This window comes from Alosa alosa, chromosome 5 (genome assembly GCF_017589495.1).
Source record: "Alosa alosa isolate M-15738 ecotype Scorff River chromosome 5, AALO_Geno_1.1, whole genome shotgun sequence".
In the NCBI taxonomy this organism is placed as follows: domain Eukaryota; kingdom Metazoa; phylum Chordata; class Actinopteri; order Clupeiformes; family Clupeidae; genus Alosa; species Alosa alosa.
In genome coordinates this window covers 18746543-18763884 of record NC_063193.1, presented here as the reverse complement: position 1 = coordinate 18763884, position 17342 = coordinate 18746543, and the positions used below count along the sequence as shown (strand labels likewise).

Sequence of the window (17342 nt, the reverse complement as noted above, 5' to 3'; positions counted from 1 at the left end):
CCCCGTCCTGTCATGACTAAAAGAATGACGTCATGACAGCACCTTGGTATTACACAAAGATTATCCACAGCTGAGATCTGTGATTCAGCACTGCAGTTTATCAGCCAGGCATTTTAACAGCAGACAGACATCATCCCACGGCTCTCTTGTGCAGAACGATCTCCCAACTGATGTGCAAATGATCGAACAACAAATGTGCAACTGTGCACACGGCTGTGGGGTTTGTGGACTTCCAAGTCTCTGAAGCCTGACCCAATCAATCAGTTATCAAGGTTATCACTGGCATAACAGTTCGCCACCTGGAATATGACCCCATGTCTCAGTGCATGCCAAATGCACATCATGGGGTGAGGGTTTTAGATGGCAAGGTGAGGGTTTTAGATGGCATGTTGAGAGATTGTATTGGACTGCCCTGTGCCTCCATGCCCTGGGTGTTGCTGTTGCTGGTTATTGCGTGTGAGCGGAAGCCCTCTGTGCTGCAGGCCCACTGGGTCGTGGGCATGGATAGACTGTACTTATCGACCTGTGCTCCTGATATTATAGAGGAAACTACAGCGTGGCCCATTCACTTTGAATTAACATACGGGTGGCCAACCGACCAATCCTGATATGCGGAGCACTACGCAGACTTTCTCACAGTCTTCAGGAGTTAGTAAATGCTTTCCGTGCTTACAGAGGCATAGCTGGTTTGAGTGGTTATGTGTCTTCAGCTGACACATTGTTTCTACACTGGCTTGTAATAGATTGATTTGCTAAGGAGGCTGCTCCCTGTATCACAAAACAAAATAAACCACAAAACCTTGTGATGAGAGGAAGTAATTCATTTTTGAACACAAGCCACGTTCTCTGGCAGAGAAAAACAGGCTTTTTCCAGTGGCAAGGCAGACAATGAAAACAGGGATAATTAGCTCCCACAAATAAAGATAGTTCTCTACCAAAAAAAATTTGCAAATTCAACACTCAATAAAAAAGTGGAAAATCTTGTTATAATTATAATAATATTATTACACTGAGAACAGAAACATCACACAAGGGAGGGTAAAGAAATGATAGCTTTGTGGTCATGAGATATCCTTTCATTTCCACAGCTGTTAGCCTATGAACACTTAACAATGAAGACTTTGAAACAGATACAGAGAAAAGAACAGGGATCTAAAACACAAAGACTGTTGCATTCAGAGAATTCCATTTGTATAAAAGAAAAGAAAATTCTAGAATGACCATTCCACAGACTTCTCTCACCTATCTCTCATGTCTACATCGTTTTCCCTCCAGAAACATCGCTACATTTCAACATGTTTCTCCCTTTTTCTTAAGTTATTACATACATACAAAAAATAAATTAATCAACATAAATATAATACATCCCAAGAAACCGTTCCTCATAGTTCTGATTTCTCTTCTGTAAGAGGAGGCAGTGAATGCTTCAGCTGATCCTGTGCTGAATGCTAGTTTGTTTGTATGTGGTTTTGGCCCTAGGTTTTTTTTGGATGGCAGCGTCGGCACAGCGCCTCTGGCTTTCCCACTGGTGTGGTGAGAGTGTGTGGGTGGGATGGACGTCGGAGCCGCTCTCAGTTGGTGCAGGTGTTGATGTTCTTCCCATCGGTGGCGTCCTCCACCAGGGCCATGTGGTAGTCGGTGGAGAGGGTAAAGTGTGACACGCAGCCCACCAGCCCACGCATGTACTGTCTGTTGGTGTGTAGCGCGATCTCCTTCATCCCCCCTGTGTCGACAACAAGCATGAACACCATCATCCTCCCTCCAATGCCTCCAATCATCTTCAGTTCCATGCCACCATAATAACCCACATTTATCATGACCCTCATTCTGATCAAATAGACACAATTAAACTGGATTGTACAGTACAGTACTGTACTACATGGATGCACAAAGCCTCACAATTCACGTGCTTTGTCACTTTTAAATACAAAAATGACATCATGACTCTCCACGTCAACCTTCATCTTTGAGGTCTTTGCCCCATTACTATGATTATGTATTGCATGACTGCGTGACATACCGACATATAAGATCCCGTTGATATTGAGCTGCCTCATTTTACCCGGAGACCTCCCAGTTTTAGCGCCGTAGTCGTCCACTGTCAGTTTTCCAAATTGAGCATCCCTACAAGTGTCAAAAACAGTGTCAGTCTCTGACAGCACACATGATTTCTTCTGTAGCTTAAATTATAGTAGTACAGCAATGCTCAAATGAAAAGGGAATGACAACACTTTAAAACACAGGTTTTTTTAAACCGCATAATCAACAAAACATACTATTTCATAAATCAATAAAGACCCACCTGACTGCTTTTACTCTGTGCCATCTACCATCATGGAAGGTTCCGTTGAGGACAACAGATGTTGGACCACTGCCGAGGTTATAACTGTGAAGAAAACAACGAAAATGAAATGGAATGGTAACCTAATTGAAAAGGAAACACAAAAACAGTGACAACCAAAACAACCAGTGAAGTCAGAAATTATCTTTGAATCCCCCCCCCCCCCACACACACATACACACACACACACACACACACACACACTAGATGCTGCTCAAAAACTAAATTGATGCAAAAACATTACATTTGTTTTGGAGCAGCATCTGGTCTAACTACTTTCATTTGTCTCCAGAATGATGCATTACGTGCTGTGAATGACCATAAGAAAGAGGCCGACCGCTCACCTGAAGACCAGAGCTCCGTCCTGCAGGCCCAGGGCCAGGTAGTCGCTGTTGGGCCTCATGTCCCCGCGCCACAGCAGCAGGCCGTCTTTGGACGTGCTCTTAAAGCGCATGAACATATTGGTCCTGACACCAGACACCCTGGGGTCCCAAGCACACACACAACACAGATGTCAGCAGCAGTCATGCTCGCAAATGCACCCACAGAGACACAACGGGGGAGAGAAAAGAGAGAGAAAGAGGAGAGAGAGAGATATATATATATATATATAGAGATATATAGAAAGTTATAGAATATATATATATATTATATAGAGAGATATATAAGAGATATATATATATAGTTATATATATATAGATAGGAAATATTAGAGAGAGAAAGAGAAAGAGAGAGAGAGAGAAAGAGAGATAGAGATTAAAAGAGAGAGAAAGAGAGAGAGAGAGAGAGAAAGATTTAGAGAGAGAGAGAGAAAGAGAGAGAGAGAGAGAGAGAGAGAGATGCCCTTATTTAGATGATGGTGTGATGGGAAAGGGGGGGGGGGGGCTTGCCTCTTTGCATCAGTCCACTGTGACACAGATGCTTTTGAACAGGATGTGACCCTGGGCAGAACTCCACGAGTGCAGCAGCTGCAACTGTCGTCCCTTCCGCCATACAGCCTCACACTCGTAGTGTATTTAAGTGGACAAAAGCCTGACAAAGGGCCCCGGCCTAGGATGATACACTGGAACTGTCCTAAGGTGGCGACGTACAGTACGTCATGGATGTGCCAGATGAAGGCTTTTATAACGACCTACCACTTGTTGTCTGAGTCAAAACTGATGTCTCTCTGCGTGGACAGGGTTGGGATCGTGCAAGCAGTTGTGCGTGATAGAGAGTCTGTTGTCCTTTACAGAGTAAGCAGGAAAATTGGTTGCAGTGAAAAGAGGATTTCAGCTCTAATGCGAGGGGGAGTTACCTTTTTAAGATTTCCCGGCTGTCGTAGGTCAGATAGCTGCGGCCTGTGAACTGGGGTATTTCAATTGGCTCAGTTACAGCTGGGGGGGAAAAATGGATAGAGTTGTGATTACCAGAAATGTCCACTAGGTGGCAGCCTTGAAAAGCCTTACAACAGAACACGAACACAGTTGCAATAGGACCTCTTTTGTTTGACGAAAACCAGTGGAGATAAACAATACATAGCCACTACAGCCAAGCACAAAGCCAAACAGTGACAGAGTTAAGACTTACTGTTCAAGCAATAATTCCCACATTCTGCTCATCGAAAGCAAAAAACAGAGACAGACAAGTTTAGTAGGAAAGCAGTGTTAATGGAGCGAACAGTGAAACAGTTGAGCAGAACAGCCTATTTCTTTATCCATATCCTTAAAAATGTGACACTGACATAAATTATATATGAAGAAAAAGCCAGCTAATGAGTGCTAATGTAACAAAACAGTTTCTGTAAATACTCTTTAAATATAATAAGTCAAATAATGACAAACATTAAGGACAGGCTAGTGCATGCAAAGAACCCTTAAAAACATCAATGTGCACATTCCTGGTCCAAGGTGCATCCAAAATCTACTAAAAAAAGAAGTCTGCACACTTAGTCCTGTGCGGACCTCTTTTCATAGTTATTAAACAGGAGCTCCTCTCACCCTTCTGACAGTGTTTGCCATCGTAGCCCAGAGCACAGTCACACTCATAGCTGTCCCACTTAGGCTGGCACGTCCCGCCATTGGCACAGGGGCTGTGCATGCATGGGTGGGCCGCGTTCTCTATGTTCACACCAAACGCAAAGTCCTTGGTCAGTGGTATGTTGCGGTCATTTAGCACGATCTAATGACACATGGAGGAGAAAACATGAGTGGGACAGAAACTGCATGAGGGACAATGCAATTAGGAAACAGATCAAGCAAAAAGACACAGAGAGAGAGAGAAGAGCAGCAGGAGCAATAGAACCATATTTTATATTCATGCAAAAAATAACTTTTACTCTGACATTTAGTCTTGCTTTTTGCGTACGTGGACGGCTTTCCATTACATCATGTGCTCTAACTCATAATATTTTATAATATAACGGAGCCATTTAATCTCCAAACATTGTCTACTCTCCAGTTTTTTTTTGCCACTGGCCAGTTAAAGGCAGAAGCCAGGTTTTCCCATCCATTCTAACCTCTCCTAACACGCTCCTGTGGGGCGAGGTGATGTGGTGCAGTGCTGTACCTTCTGAATGGTGCCACTGAAGGGCCGTCGGACAGCCGCGCTGCTCTTGGTGGTGGCGTAGTCCGGGACGCCTCCAATGTAGAGAGGAGAGCTGCACTTGATCTGAGTGAAGGCGCCCTGCAGGGGGTGACAGAGAGGCCAGCACTGAGTCCACAGGGCCACTGGCACTCATTACAGAGAACAGCAGCCTCTCACCCCACAGTGACCCCCTACGTTTGTGCCCAGTGTTAGCAGGCAACTGTGTGATGTACTGTTTAAGTGTGAATATGAGCAGGAAAATTATTAATAGTATACTACCCAGAGAAATGTTGAGTTCAGTTACTATGCCATACTATCCTACACTATATTATACTATACTATACTATACTATACTATACTATACTATACTATACTATACCAGAGGTTTTGGGGCTAAGGCACAAACCAAAACGCCAAGGAACACCATCTTTATGGTTACTGATAATAAAGTAACGTTATGTCACACACATTACATAGGCAGGGGTGTCATGAGCATTCTCTCTCCCTGGTAACAACCTTAATTGATTCAATTCTCTGCCACTCTGCTCACTCTCTCTCTACTCTGCCTACTTGAGCTCCACCTGGCTCCGCCCTGCTCTGCTCTTGTTACCTGGCCAGCTGCGCCTGCATTTCCCAGTCACCATCCTCACCTTGCCCCACTCTGCTCTAATTACTCTGCCAGCTGCACTGCATTTCTCCACTAACCTCTCCCAGTATATAAAGCCCTGTTTTTCAGCCAAGCCCTGTCAGATCGTCTTCAAACCTGGACCAGTAACCTGCCTGCCTGTCTACTCTCTGACTCCTATCTCTGATTCGGATCCTTTCTTGACTGCCTCCATGTTCTACTGCCCCGGTTATCCCGACCCGCCTTCCGGATCTTCTCGATTACTCTCCGATCTTCAGCCCCCCCGGTAACTTCGAATCTGCCTTCTGTCTCTCCACGTTTAGTGCCTAGCCCTGGTCTGTACTACTGCCTGCTGTTCACCTTGCTGTTGTGTGTGTGATTCCCCAGGCCTCCGACCACCAGGCAAGCGAGGCCCGGCCAGCGTCACCACCCTCAGCCCCGAGGCGCCGCTTCGATCACTGGGGACACACACTCAGCACCTTGGACTGGAACCCCGGAGACTTGGAAAACCCCAAAGCCCGAGAACCCCTGGAACCCTGACACCCCTGGCACTCCTAGCACCCCTGGAACCGGAACCTCCAAGACCTCCGCGTTTCTCTCACTCCTCTTCCCCCCTGAACCCTTCAATAAAAAGACTCTGAATTTGAACTTGCGCTCTTGGGTCGTCTTCTGTCCCTGACAGAACGATCTGACCATCATGGACCCAGCACTCCCTGACCACTATGGAGGAAGAGCCCGAGATGACTGCCCTACAGCGACTGGAACGCACTGAGGGAGACATCAATCGGATGGCTGGCGACATCGCTTCCCTTCTCCAGCTAGGCAACCAACAACAACAGCAATCCAACCAGCAGCAACAACAGATCCAGCAGCAACAGCAACAGCTTCAACAGCAGCAGCAACAGTTTCAGCTACAACAGCAACAGTTCCAACTGCAGCAGCAACTGCTAGCCCAAGCCCTGCAACTACTCTCAAACCCGGCTACTCCACCTGCACCCACCCCTGGTTCTTCTGTTCCTGTACCACCGGGCAGTGTGCTGCCACCAGATCCCCACGCTCCTGAACCAAAGATTGGGAACCCGGAACGTTTGATGGAAACCAAGAGCAAGTAAGACCATTCTTGAGCAGCTGCGAGAATCCAGTTTCGCACTACAGCCCAGAACCTTCTCAACGGAGGGAGGCAAGGTGGGGTATGTCATCACCCATCTCACCCGGCCGAGCTTGGTTTGTGGGGGCGGGCGAATTCGACCCCGGCAAACCCCAGCCTGTGCCTCCTTCAGTGCCTTTGAGGAGGGAGATGTTAAAGGTCTTTGATCTAGGCTCGCCAACAGCCGGCGTCACAAGCTCTGCTCACCATCCGTCAGGGCAATCGGACAGTGGCAGACTTCTCCATTGACTTTTCGTACCCTGGTCAGTCAAAGCTCGTTTAACTCAGAGGCACTGGTGCAAGCCTTCCTCCACAGCTTGGCGGACTATATCAAAGACGAGCTTGTTTCTCATGACCCGCCCCCTGATGCTTGATGCCGCCATTGACCTTGCCGCCCGCGTGACCGCGTATACAGACCCGGAGGAGGGAGAAGGGGGCGTCTCAGTCAACCTGCCATCCGCTTTTCAGTCGATACCTCCTCTGTCCAGCCCCTGCCTGTCAAGTCCCAAGGCCAACTCAATCAGCCTGAGGCCATGGAGATTGGCCGTGCCTCTCTGACTCCCGAGGAGCGTCGGCGCCGTCTAACCTCCAACCTTTGCCTCTACTGTGGTGGTGAAAATCACCGTGGTCGCCACCTGTCCGGCAAAAGCCGCAGCTCACCAGGTGTAGGGGAGATCCGGGTGAGCTCAACAAGTCTTCAGTCTCCCTCCATCCGAAAACCCTGCTTCATCTCGCCTTCAGCTTTCCGACCACGACTCATACGTTGGCGCCCTTGTGGATTCTGGGCGAAGCAAACATCATGGACCCTGAGCTTGCACGGCAACTGGACGTGAACCATCATCAACTGGCACAACCCATTCCTGCACGAGCCCTGGATGGACATCATCTGGGCACGGTCACTCACATCACAGCCCCTGTGACAATTCTGCTGTCAGGGAAACCACCAAGAGTCCATCCAGTTTCACCTCCCTACACTCACCTGGCCAACCACTCATTCTCGGATACCCGTGGCTCCGTCAGCACAACCCCCACATCGACTGGGAGACAGGAACAGTCCGTGCGTGGGGAAGGAGTTGTCACCAGACCTGTTTAAGGGGGGCCACCCTGCCCGTTCACCGGGAAATATCTAGCGCTACCCAGGACATATCCAATGTTCCGACCTGTTACCACAGCCTGAAAGAGGTGTTCATCAAATCCAAAGGCGACATCTCTACCCCACACAGACCCTATGACTGCGCGATTGATCTCCTGCCTGGCACAGCACCTCCCAAGGGTCGTCTGTATTCACTGTCAGCCCCGGAAAGAAAGGCCATGGAAGACTACATTAATGACTCTCTTGCCGCCGGGATAATCAGACCGTCTTCTTCCCCCGCAGGAGCGGGATTCTTCTTCGTCGGTAAGAAGGACGGTTCTCTTCGTCCATGCATAGATTACCGGGGTCTGAACGACATCACGGTTAAGAATCGCTACCCACTGCCCTTACTTTTCGTCTGCCGAACTGCTGCAGGGAGCCACCGTGTTCACGGCTGGACCTTCGCGAATGCCTACCATCTGGTGGGGTGAGAGGGGAGGCGAGTGGAAGACCGCGTTCAACACACCAACCGGCCACTATGAATACCTCGTCATGCCATTTGGCCTCACCAATGCCCCAGCAGTTTTTCAAGCCCTAGTGAATGATATCCTCAGGGACATGCTAAATACATTGTTTTTTGTGTACCTTGACGATATTTTAATATTCTCAAAGACTCTGTCAGAACCTACGCACCATGTCCAGTTGGTCCTCGCCGCCTGCTGGAGAACTCTCTTTTGTGAAGGCAGAGAAGTCGCGAGTTCCATGCCAAGACCGTTTCATTCCTGGGGTATGTGATCAACGAGAGGGCAGCATTCAGATGGATCTCCGCGAAGGTGTCGGCTGTCACGCGTCCTGGCCAGTCCCTGAGTCTCGAGGAAAAGTTGCAACAGTTCCTGGGCTTTGCAAACTTTTATAGGAGGTTCATCGAAACTATAGCACAGTGGCTGCACCACTCACGGCGCTAACCAGCACTAAACAGCCGTACCAATGGACAGCAGCTGCTGATAAGGCCTTCAATAGCCTCAAGACCGCGTTTCACTTCGCTCCCATCCTCCAAATGCCAGATGCAGCAAGGCAGTTTGTGGTGGAGGTAGATGCTTCGGGCGTGGGAGTGGGTGCAGTGCTTTCTCAGAGAGCAGCCGAGGGATGGCAAGATGCACCCTGTGCCTTCTACTCCGTCGGCTAACCCCAGCCCGAATGCAACTACGACATTGGAAACCCGAGAGCTGCTGGCCGTCAAGCTTCGCCCTTGAAGAATGGCGGCACTGGTTAGAGGGTCAAAGGAACCATGCGTAGTGTGGACAGACCACAAAAACCTGGAGTATATCCAAACAGCCAGGAGGCTGAACTCCGATCAACAGCGGTGGTCTCTGTTCTTTACCCGCTTCAATTTCACGCTCTCCTACCGCCGGGATCTCGCAACATCAAACCTGATACCCTTTTCCGGATGTTTCAGAAGGGCGAGATCACCGCCATGCCAGCTCCCATTCTTCCCAGCCACTTTGTCGTGGCGGCCCTCACCTGGGAGATCGAGAAGCAGGTCATGGAGGCTCTTCGAACCAGCCAGGCCCAAGCACCAAGCCCCAACCGTCTGTTTGTTCCAGCAAATCTCAGGTCACCTGTGATCCAGTGGGGGCACAAATCCGTCTGGCCTGTCATCCGGCATCACTCGCACCCTTCATCTGGTCCGCCAGCGGTTCTGGTGGCGGCGGATGATGAGACGGGATGTCAAGAATTCATCGAGCTTGTCCCACTTTGTAAGCGAAACAAGACCCCAACCAGCCTCCTGCTGGGTTGCTGCAACCCCTTTCGTACCCAAGCGGCCCTGGTCCCACGTTTCACTGGACTTTTGTTACGGGTCTTCGCCCTCCTGACGGACAGTCATCCTTACCATTGTTGACCGCTTTAGTAAGATGACCCCCGGTGCCTCTTCCTAAACTACCCTCTGCTAAGGAGACCGCCCAGGTGGTCCTGGAACATGTGTTTCATTATTCATGGCCTACCCCAGGATATAGTGTCAGACCGGGGCCGCAATTCTCAGCAACCTTTTGGAAGGAGTTCTGTCATCTCCTTGGGGCCACCGCCAGCCTATCATCTGGATTCCACCCACAGTCAAAGCGGCCAAACTGAACGCATGAACCAGGAGCTGGAGAAGGCACTGAGGTGCGTGGCCTCCCAAAATCCCGGGCCTGGGCTCAGCACCTGCTCTGGGTGGAATATGCCCATAATTCACTCACCAGTTCGCCACGGGCTCTCCCCTTTCAGTGTGTCTACGGGTATCAACCCCACTGTTTGCCAGCCAGGAAGCGGATGCCACCTGTCCGTCTGCTCTTGTATGCCCCGCCGCTGCCGCCGCGCTGGGCCCAGGCTGCGCACTATGCTCCTGAAGTCAGGAACCAGCTCACGCTACTTACCGGGTTGGTCAGAAGGTCTGGCTGTCTGCCGGGATCTGCCGCTGCGGGTTGAATCCAAAGCTGGCCCTCGCTTCATTGGTCCTTTTCCTGTGCAGAAAGTCATCAGTCCAACGGCGGTTCGGCTTCAGTTGCCCACTTCCATGCGGGTCCATCCCACCTTCCCGTCTCCAAGGTCAAGCCGGTCCATGAAAGTCCCTGGTCCCTGCGGCTCCGCCCGCCCTCCTCAGCGCCTCTTAGATGGCGGTCCTGTCTTCACCGTCCGGCGGCTGCTCCGCTCTAGGGCGACGGGGTAGGGGTCTCCAGTACCTGCCGTTGACTGGGAGGGATATGGTCGGAGGAGAGGACCTGGATCCGGCCAGGAGGGTAGTGGACGGACCCTCATCACTGACTTCCACCGACTACATCCTGATCAGCCTGCAATCCGTAGGGGCCGTCCCAGAGGGGTCCCTAGCCGTCCTGCCCGCCCGGCTTCCTGTCCTGTGCCTGACCCTGATCCTGTCTCAGTACCTGTCCTGTCTCCCGACTGTGACCCTCCAGCTCCTTCTGAGGATGAGGATGCTCACTCGGACCGCTCGGAGGAGTTCTGACCCGCCGCCTGCTCCCCTCCACCCTCCCGGCATGATGTTGTTCTTGGGACTTCTGGGGCCGTCCCTTAGGGGGGGGGTCCTGTCATGAGCATTCTCTCTCCCTGGTAACAACATTAATTGATTCAATTCTCTGCCACTCTGCTCACTCTCTCTCTACTCTGCCTAACGAGCTCCACCTGGCTCCGCCCTGCTCTGCTCTTGTTACCTGGCCAGCTGCGCTGCATTTCCCAGTCACCATCCTCACCTTGCCCCACTCTGCTCTAATTACTCTGCCAGCTGCACTGCATTTCTCCACTAACCTCTCCCAGTATATAAAGCCCTGTTTTTCAGCCAAGCCCTGTCAGATCGTCTTCAAACCTGGACCAGTAACCTGCCTGCCTGTCTACTCTCTGACTCCTACCTGTGATTCGGATCCTTTCTTGACTGCCTCCCTGTTCTACTGCCCCGGTTATCCCGACCCGCCTTCCGGATCTTCTCGATTACTCTCCTATCTTCAGCCCCCCCGGTAACTCGAATCTGCCTTCTGTCTCTCCACGTTTAGTGCCTAGCCCTGGTCTGTACTACTGCCTGCTGTTCACCTTGCTGTTGTGTGTGTGATTCCCCAGGCCTCCGACCACCAGACGAGCGAGCCCCGACGCGTCACCACCCTCAGCCCGAGATGCCGCTCGATCACTGGGGGACACACACACTCAGCACCTTGGACTGGAACCCCCCGGAGACTTGGAAAACCCCAGAGCCCCGAGAACCCCTGGAACCCCTGACACCCCTGGCACTCCTAGCACCCCTGGAACCGGAACCTCCAAGACCTCACGTTTCTCTCACTCCTCTTCCCCCCTGAACCCTTCAATAAAAAGACTCTGAATTTGAACTTGCGCTCTTGGGTCGTCTTCTGTCCCTGACAAGGGGTGGTTATTCTAACGGCCATATTTTTTCTAAACATAGTATTCATGAGCTGAGACCACAGCAATAGGCATATGCTCACAAGATGTTGTCTTAGCTTTTTAATGAAGAAGCCCCCTTCCCCATCACATTAAAAAATAGCCTTATAGCCTATTTCGTGGACCTGTATAGAGAGCGCATTGGGTTCCTCAAAATTCCACGGCACACCTAATTTTTCCTCGTGGCACACCAGTGGTGGAAGATAGACCAGGTGAAATGAGTGTGGTGGGTACCTCTGCTTTGCCCTCGCTGGGGCTTTGGTTGTCCACTTGCAGAATGCCACTCTTTGCCGTGCGCGACACACGCACCTCGTGCCAGGAGTCCATGTCGATTGCCTCCACACTTCTAAGTGGGAGATGACAGAGAAACAGTACCAGATAGCTCCATCAATCTGTTCCAAATAGCTGTGGTGAATAGATTGGGCAATGCATGGGGAATGGATTATGCTGCTACTGTGTATATATATGAGTTCATATAATTGGGTCATTTAAAAAAAAAAATGCCCCCAACAAGAATGAACAAACAAAGTAGTCATCAATGCATTAAATATTCATTTGGGCAAATGGTGGGGTCACATACTGCAGTTACTTCTAGAAATGCACATGCATGGACATTTAGGGATTTTTAACACCAGTACCGCACCTAATGACAGTTGCCCCAGAGCCACAGTCGAAGCGGAACTCCACGGAGCCGTCCACCAGATTGATGGACAGAAAGTCGCGGCTGCCGAAGTCGTCGCTGTAGAGCAGAGTGCCGTCGGGCCGGGCCGGCTGGAAGACGATCTCAAACTCCATGAAGGAGAGGTAGCTATGGGAGGACTGGGGCCAGGGGGCGCTAGCGTACGAGCGCATGGTCTCGTTGAAGAGGGGCAGAGCCAGCAGGAAACCTGGAGGAGGAGAAGAAGAGTGATGGAGACTCATGGCCAGTATAATAGTGTAGTAGTGTGGTAGTGTAGTAGATGATGCAGAGTTGAGTGTGTGGATGTATGTGTGTGTGAGAGACAGAGAGAGAGTGTCTACGTGTGTGTGTGTGTGTGTGTGTGTGTGTGTGTGTGTGTGTGTGTGTGTCTGTGTGTCTGTGTGTGTGTGTGTTTGTGTGTGTGTGTGTGTGTGTGTATGTGTGTGTGTGTGTGTGTGTGTGTGTGTGTGTGTGTGTGTATATGTGTGTGTGTATGTGTGTGTCTGTGTGTCTGTGTGTCTTAGTGTGTGTGTGTGTGTGTGTGCTTGGCATGACTCACTTTCCTCGCAGAGCTGGCCTCGGAAGCCGAGCGGGCACAGGCAGATGAAGTCGTCTGCGCGGTTGGCGAAGCACAGCCCGCCGTTGGCACAGGTGACCTTGTCGCACACACCATCACTACACTCGCCTGGCACGTAGAACACCAAACAATGACACAAGAAAACAAAACAGATCTGCTGGTTAGCTCATTCATATGGGCTTCGTTGTTCACATATACTCATATACACATTATATATAAGTATGCATCCTTTGAATGGAGGTCAACATGGAGGTCAACAACTGTCAAATCCATAGCAACATTTGTTGAGAGCTACTGTTAAACAGAAATAAGTGAATGGTACTAGTGGCTAAGCATGTGCCCTCTTCAAACCAAAAAAACAAAAACAACTGCAAACCTCAGAGCTTCAAGCTTTGAGACTGCCCAATGCCAAACTTCTAAAGCCATCTATTGTCTGATAAATCCGAACATAACCCTGAACAACCTCTGAACAACCTCTGACTGAAAATAACAAGTGCATTCATAATGTATTTCAAAAGAGAGCCAGCCAACAATATAGAATACACTCTTAAAACATAGGATTATTCGTAAAGTTGGGCTTGAGAGCATTCCTCTCTGTTTATGTGGTATTGGTAGGCTAGGGTCATGGGTCTCACTCCATGGCCTTCTTCTGTGTGCCTGATGCGAGATTGTTGGCTGAATTCAAAGTCGAGTGTGTTTAAAGACGAAAGAGGACATACTGTAGGAAAGATGAGTAGCCGCATTGAAAACCTTCCATATGCTCCTTGTACAAATGGACAGGGTCAGTACTCTTTGTACAGATGTACTGGGTCACATAACTTTTGAATTTACAGACTCAAACTCTTTCCTAATGATGCTGCACTAGTTGTAGGTGCTACGTACATGTGTTGTAAGCCCAATGAAAAAAATATTACAGCGAACCTGGCTTGTATTAATCCCAAAGTGCAGATCTGTTCTCTTACTTTGTTTCCCTACAGCAAGTGGCAGGTAGGGACTTCACAATATTGGCATGCTGAACGTGAATGCTGAGGGCAGCCGTGGCCCACTGGTTAGCACTCTGGACTTGTAACCGGAGGGTTGCCGGTTCGAGCCCCGACCAGTGGGCCACGGCTGAAGTGCCCTTGAGAGCAACCCCTCACTGCTCCCCGAGCCCCCCGTTGTAGCAGGCAGCTCACTGTGCCGGGATTAGTGTGTGCTTCACCTCACTGTGTGTTCACTGTGTGCTGTTTGTGTTTCACTAATTCACCAATTGGGATAAATGCAGAGACCAAATTTCCCTCACGGGATCAAAAAAGTATATATACTTATACCTCGAGAATCGTTCAGACTGCAGTCGTCTTGAAAAGCCGCGCACACACACACACACAGGGATGGTCAACATTTAAACATCAGCATTATACCACCCAGCAGTTCAAAAACACCTACACACTTGTCTGAAGGGCTGATCATTCATTATTTGGTTTGCCTGGGGCAGATAGGGGGGGAAAGTACTTAATTCAATACCCTTCATAATCTTTTTTCCTCCAGATTTCCTCCAGACCTTTTTTGTCACTTGCAGGGGCTCTGATAATCACTGTTTACCACATGGTAAGGGCAATTTCTCTCTTGAGCACAACGGGGGGAATATTCCGGAGGGCCTCTGAGGACAAGAGAGGAGGCAGCAGAGCTGCTGTGCAGCGCATGCTAAGCACGCGTGGCGTCTGTGGCGGCCGCCCCGACCGGGCATCTGCGGCTGGCACTGACTCACCCACGTCCGCTCCGCTCAGGGCACTGCCCAGAGGCCAGGGCCGCAGGTCCAGCAGCCTGCCGTTGACGTTGAGCGACTGGATGCAGCCCTGGAAGCCGCGGTTGGTGCCTGCCGCTCTCACCAGCCAGTAGACGCTGGGCGCCCCGCCCAGGTACAGCGGAGAGCGGAAGGTGATCTTGGTGTACTGGCCCTGGTGGTGAAATTAATTGAACACAGAGGATTTAGTGATGAAAGTTGCAGTTCCACATACATGTCTATTCTATGTCCTATCCTCATATATTGCTGTGAGTCTGTGATGTATATACAAGTAAAAAAATGGTGTTAATATCATTGGAATGCAGACAAATTTCCATACCAAAATATATTCATATTGCAATGCAAAATATTGCAGTATATCAGCGATATGAATGTGAAAATAAATAAATGACTGCCTGGATTTGCCCTCAAGCATTTCTAGGGGCCACAGCTTCTTATGTCAAGATTTGCAAGGTCATTAAGTGTCATCTAAACAGTGGTTTCTACATGGCCATACAGATGTTAAGCATGACCTTACCGGTGATCGTCCCGAGACTGGGGTGTCGTTGTCCATGCGGAGCCAGCCGGTCAGGCCGTCCCTGAAGATGGTGACGGTGTGCCACTGTCCCAGCACCACCCTGCTCTCACTCATGATCTGGGCCGCGCCCGTGCCGCAGTTAAACCTGACTCGGCACCAGACAAGCATCAGCCATTCAAACCATTACATACATTTTTAGATAATTAAATACACATCAGCCACTCAAGGGATTGCAATTACGTACCGTACATGGTTATATAATTAAATATTATCTTACTGTAAATAATCCATGAGTATTTGAGCGCAGCTAGAGCACTTACAGTAAGAGGACATGCTCAGTGGTGGTCAACATGAAGTCCAGGAACTGAATAATAGCACAAATTACTCACCACTGCCCTATGCTGTGCCTTCATTTTCTGAGTGGCATCAGAGTGAACTGGACAATTTAGTTTAAGGCCAGCCTAGCTGAAATATTCCTGACTTGGAATAAAGCTGAGGATGGGTTCTATTGCCTTACCTGTAGTGAAGTTTGCCCCGGACCAAGGCCAGGGAGGTGAAGTCTCCTCGGCCATGCTCATTCTCCCCACAGTACAGCAGTAGTCCATCTTCAGCCTCCGCCTAGCAGACGCACACACACACACACACACACACACACACACACAAATGCATATGAACATTGACAATGACAATTACCTACTGTATATACACATATTCAACAAAGCATTGACTGAGATAAAGATGCTGGGTCTATTACTATGTATGGAAACAGTTGAGTTACCTTAAACTGTACCGTCATCTGAAATGTCTGGTAAGAGTTCTTCAGTGGCTCAAAGGTCACGTGCGAGTAGCCATGAAATTTAGGGAACTGCACCATCACACCTGCACCACACAAAGCAGGACACAGACTCGCATATTTTACACAGACACAGGACAGACTTTAATTAGTTGCATTTGTCACTGCAAGTACATCCTTGGTCAGGCTCTAGGGGAATTTAAATCCATTTATCTAGCTGTAGTGGACAGGAACCTCATGCATATATTTCTCCACGCGAAAAAAAAATGTATGCTGTCAACCATCACTGCTGGTCCAGTGAGTTGGTCCACTCATTCACTCCAATCCATTAATATCACTTCTCCACAAGACAGCACTCGAGGGGAAGGTCAGTGTGAATTTATCCCTAAACACAGGCTCTCATGGGCATGGCAGAGGCCATCACGTCCAGTCTTCTGTCATTCAGCAGACGGCAGCTAGCCATTTAGCACATAGTCATAGACCACTGTGAGAGCCCAGGGGATCCACCATGTCTGCTAACTGAAACGATGCGCAGTCTCACATTAACCCGTGCTCGCATGCATGAGCCACTCCTCTCTCCTTAAAGTAACACGATACTGGGATTTAGTAGCATCTAGCACTACAGGGCCACCCAATTTGTCTAAAAGGATTGAAAAGAGTCATGTTCCTAACCATGACAGCAACATTACATAGTGCCATACCAGGCATTCTGGACTCACATCCGTAATGTCAGAGACTCCATCTAGCATCAAAATGAGTTTGAAGCTGTAACTTTATGGTAAAAGAACTACAATGTGTTGTTTTAAGGAGACTACTGGGAGGCGGCTCAAACATTTCTGGTGGTGCCCTTCACAATCATAATCGGTGTGTACAAAGCGTGTCAGGCATACATATTGAGACGTACATGACCCACAACAAATCCTACATTTGGATTCCAATTCATCAGCAGACACAAATCTTGCCATCTACTGTTATTGTGATGCCATGTTGCTATTTCCAATTGCAAATCCTGCCAAAACATCACTGAAAATGCCTCAAGAGTATGTTTTAAGCGACAAATCTGATATACACAAACCCTGTTCTGAAGAAAATCTGTTGTGAGATAGGACATGGTAATAAAAAATATATTTTTATTCCCTCTAAATAGGCTCCAACCTCAAGCACAAGCACCGCATGCATACACAGGGGTTCATGAAAAGGCTACAAAGAGAGAAATGGTGAATTGGAGGGAAAACATCAGCAAATGGTCTCTGACAGAACAGAGAGGACAGCATCAGCAGTGAGTGAGGAAGAGGAAATGATGA

At 49.2% G+C, this 17342-nt stretch overlaps 1 protein-coding gene across 2 annotated transcripts in view; it reads right to left on the bottom strand.

Annotated features, from left to right (window-relative positions):
* Positions 1-846: 846 nt before the first annotated feature.
* LOC125294096 (pikachurin) overlaps positions 847-17342 on the bottom strand; it is a 31396-nt gene continuing 14900 nt past the window's right edge. For both annotated transcript variants that reach the window (XM_048242457.1, XM_048242458.1), the window contains 15 exons: positions 16024-16124; positions 15763-15863; positions 15246-15390; positions 14693-14882; positions 12928-13053; positions 12333-12576; positions 11924-12035; positions 4889-5005; positions 4321-4501; positions 3911-3934; positions 3639-3717; positions 2686-2823; positions 2303-2386; positions 2021-2124; positions 847-1723 (listed from right to left, as the gene is read on the bottom strand). In XM_048242457.1, coding sequence (XP_048098414.1) covers positions 1572-1723; positions 2021-2124; positions 2303-2386; positions 2686-2823; positions 3639-3717; positions 3911-3934; positions 4321-4501; positions 4889-5005; positions 11924-12035; positions 12333-12576; positions 12928-13053; positions 14693-14882; positions 15246-15390; positions 15763-15863; positions 16024-16124 — 1898 coding nt within the window. In that variant the 3' untranslated portion in view covers positions 847-1571. The remainder of the gene's footprint in view (positions 1724-2020; positions 2125-2302; positions 2387-2685; positions 2824-3638; positions 3718-3910; positions 3935-4320; positions 4502-4888; positions 5006-11923; positions 12036-12332; positions 12577-12927; positions 13054-14692; positions 14883-15245; positions 15391-15762; positions 15864-16023; positions 16125-17342) is intronic.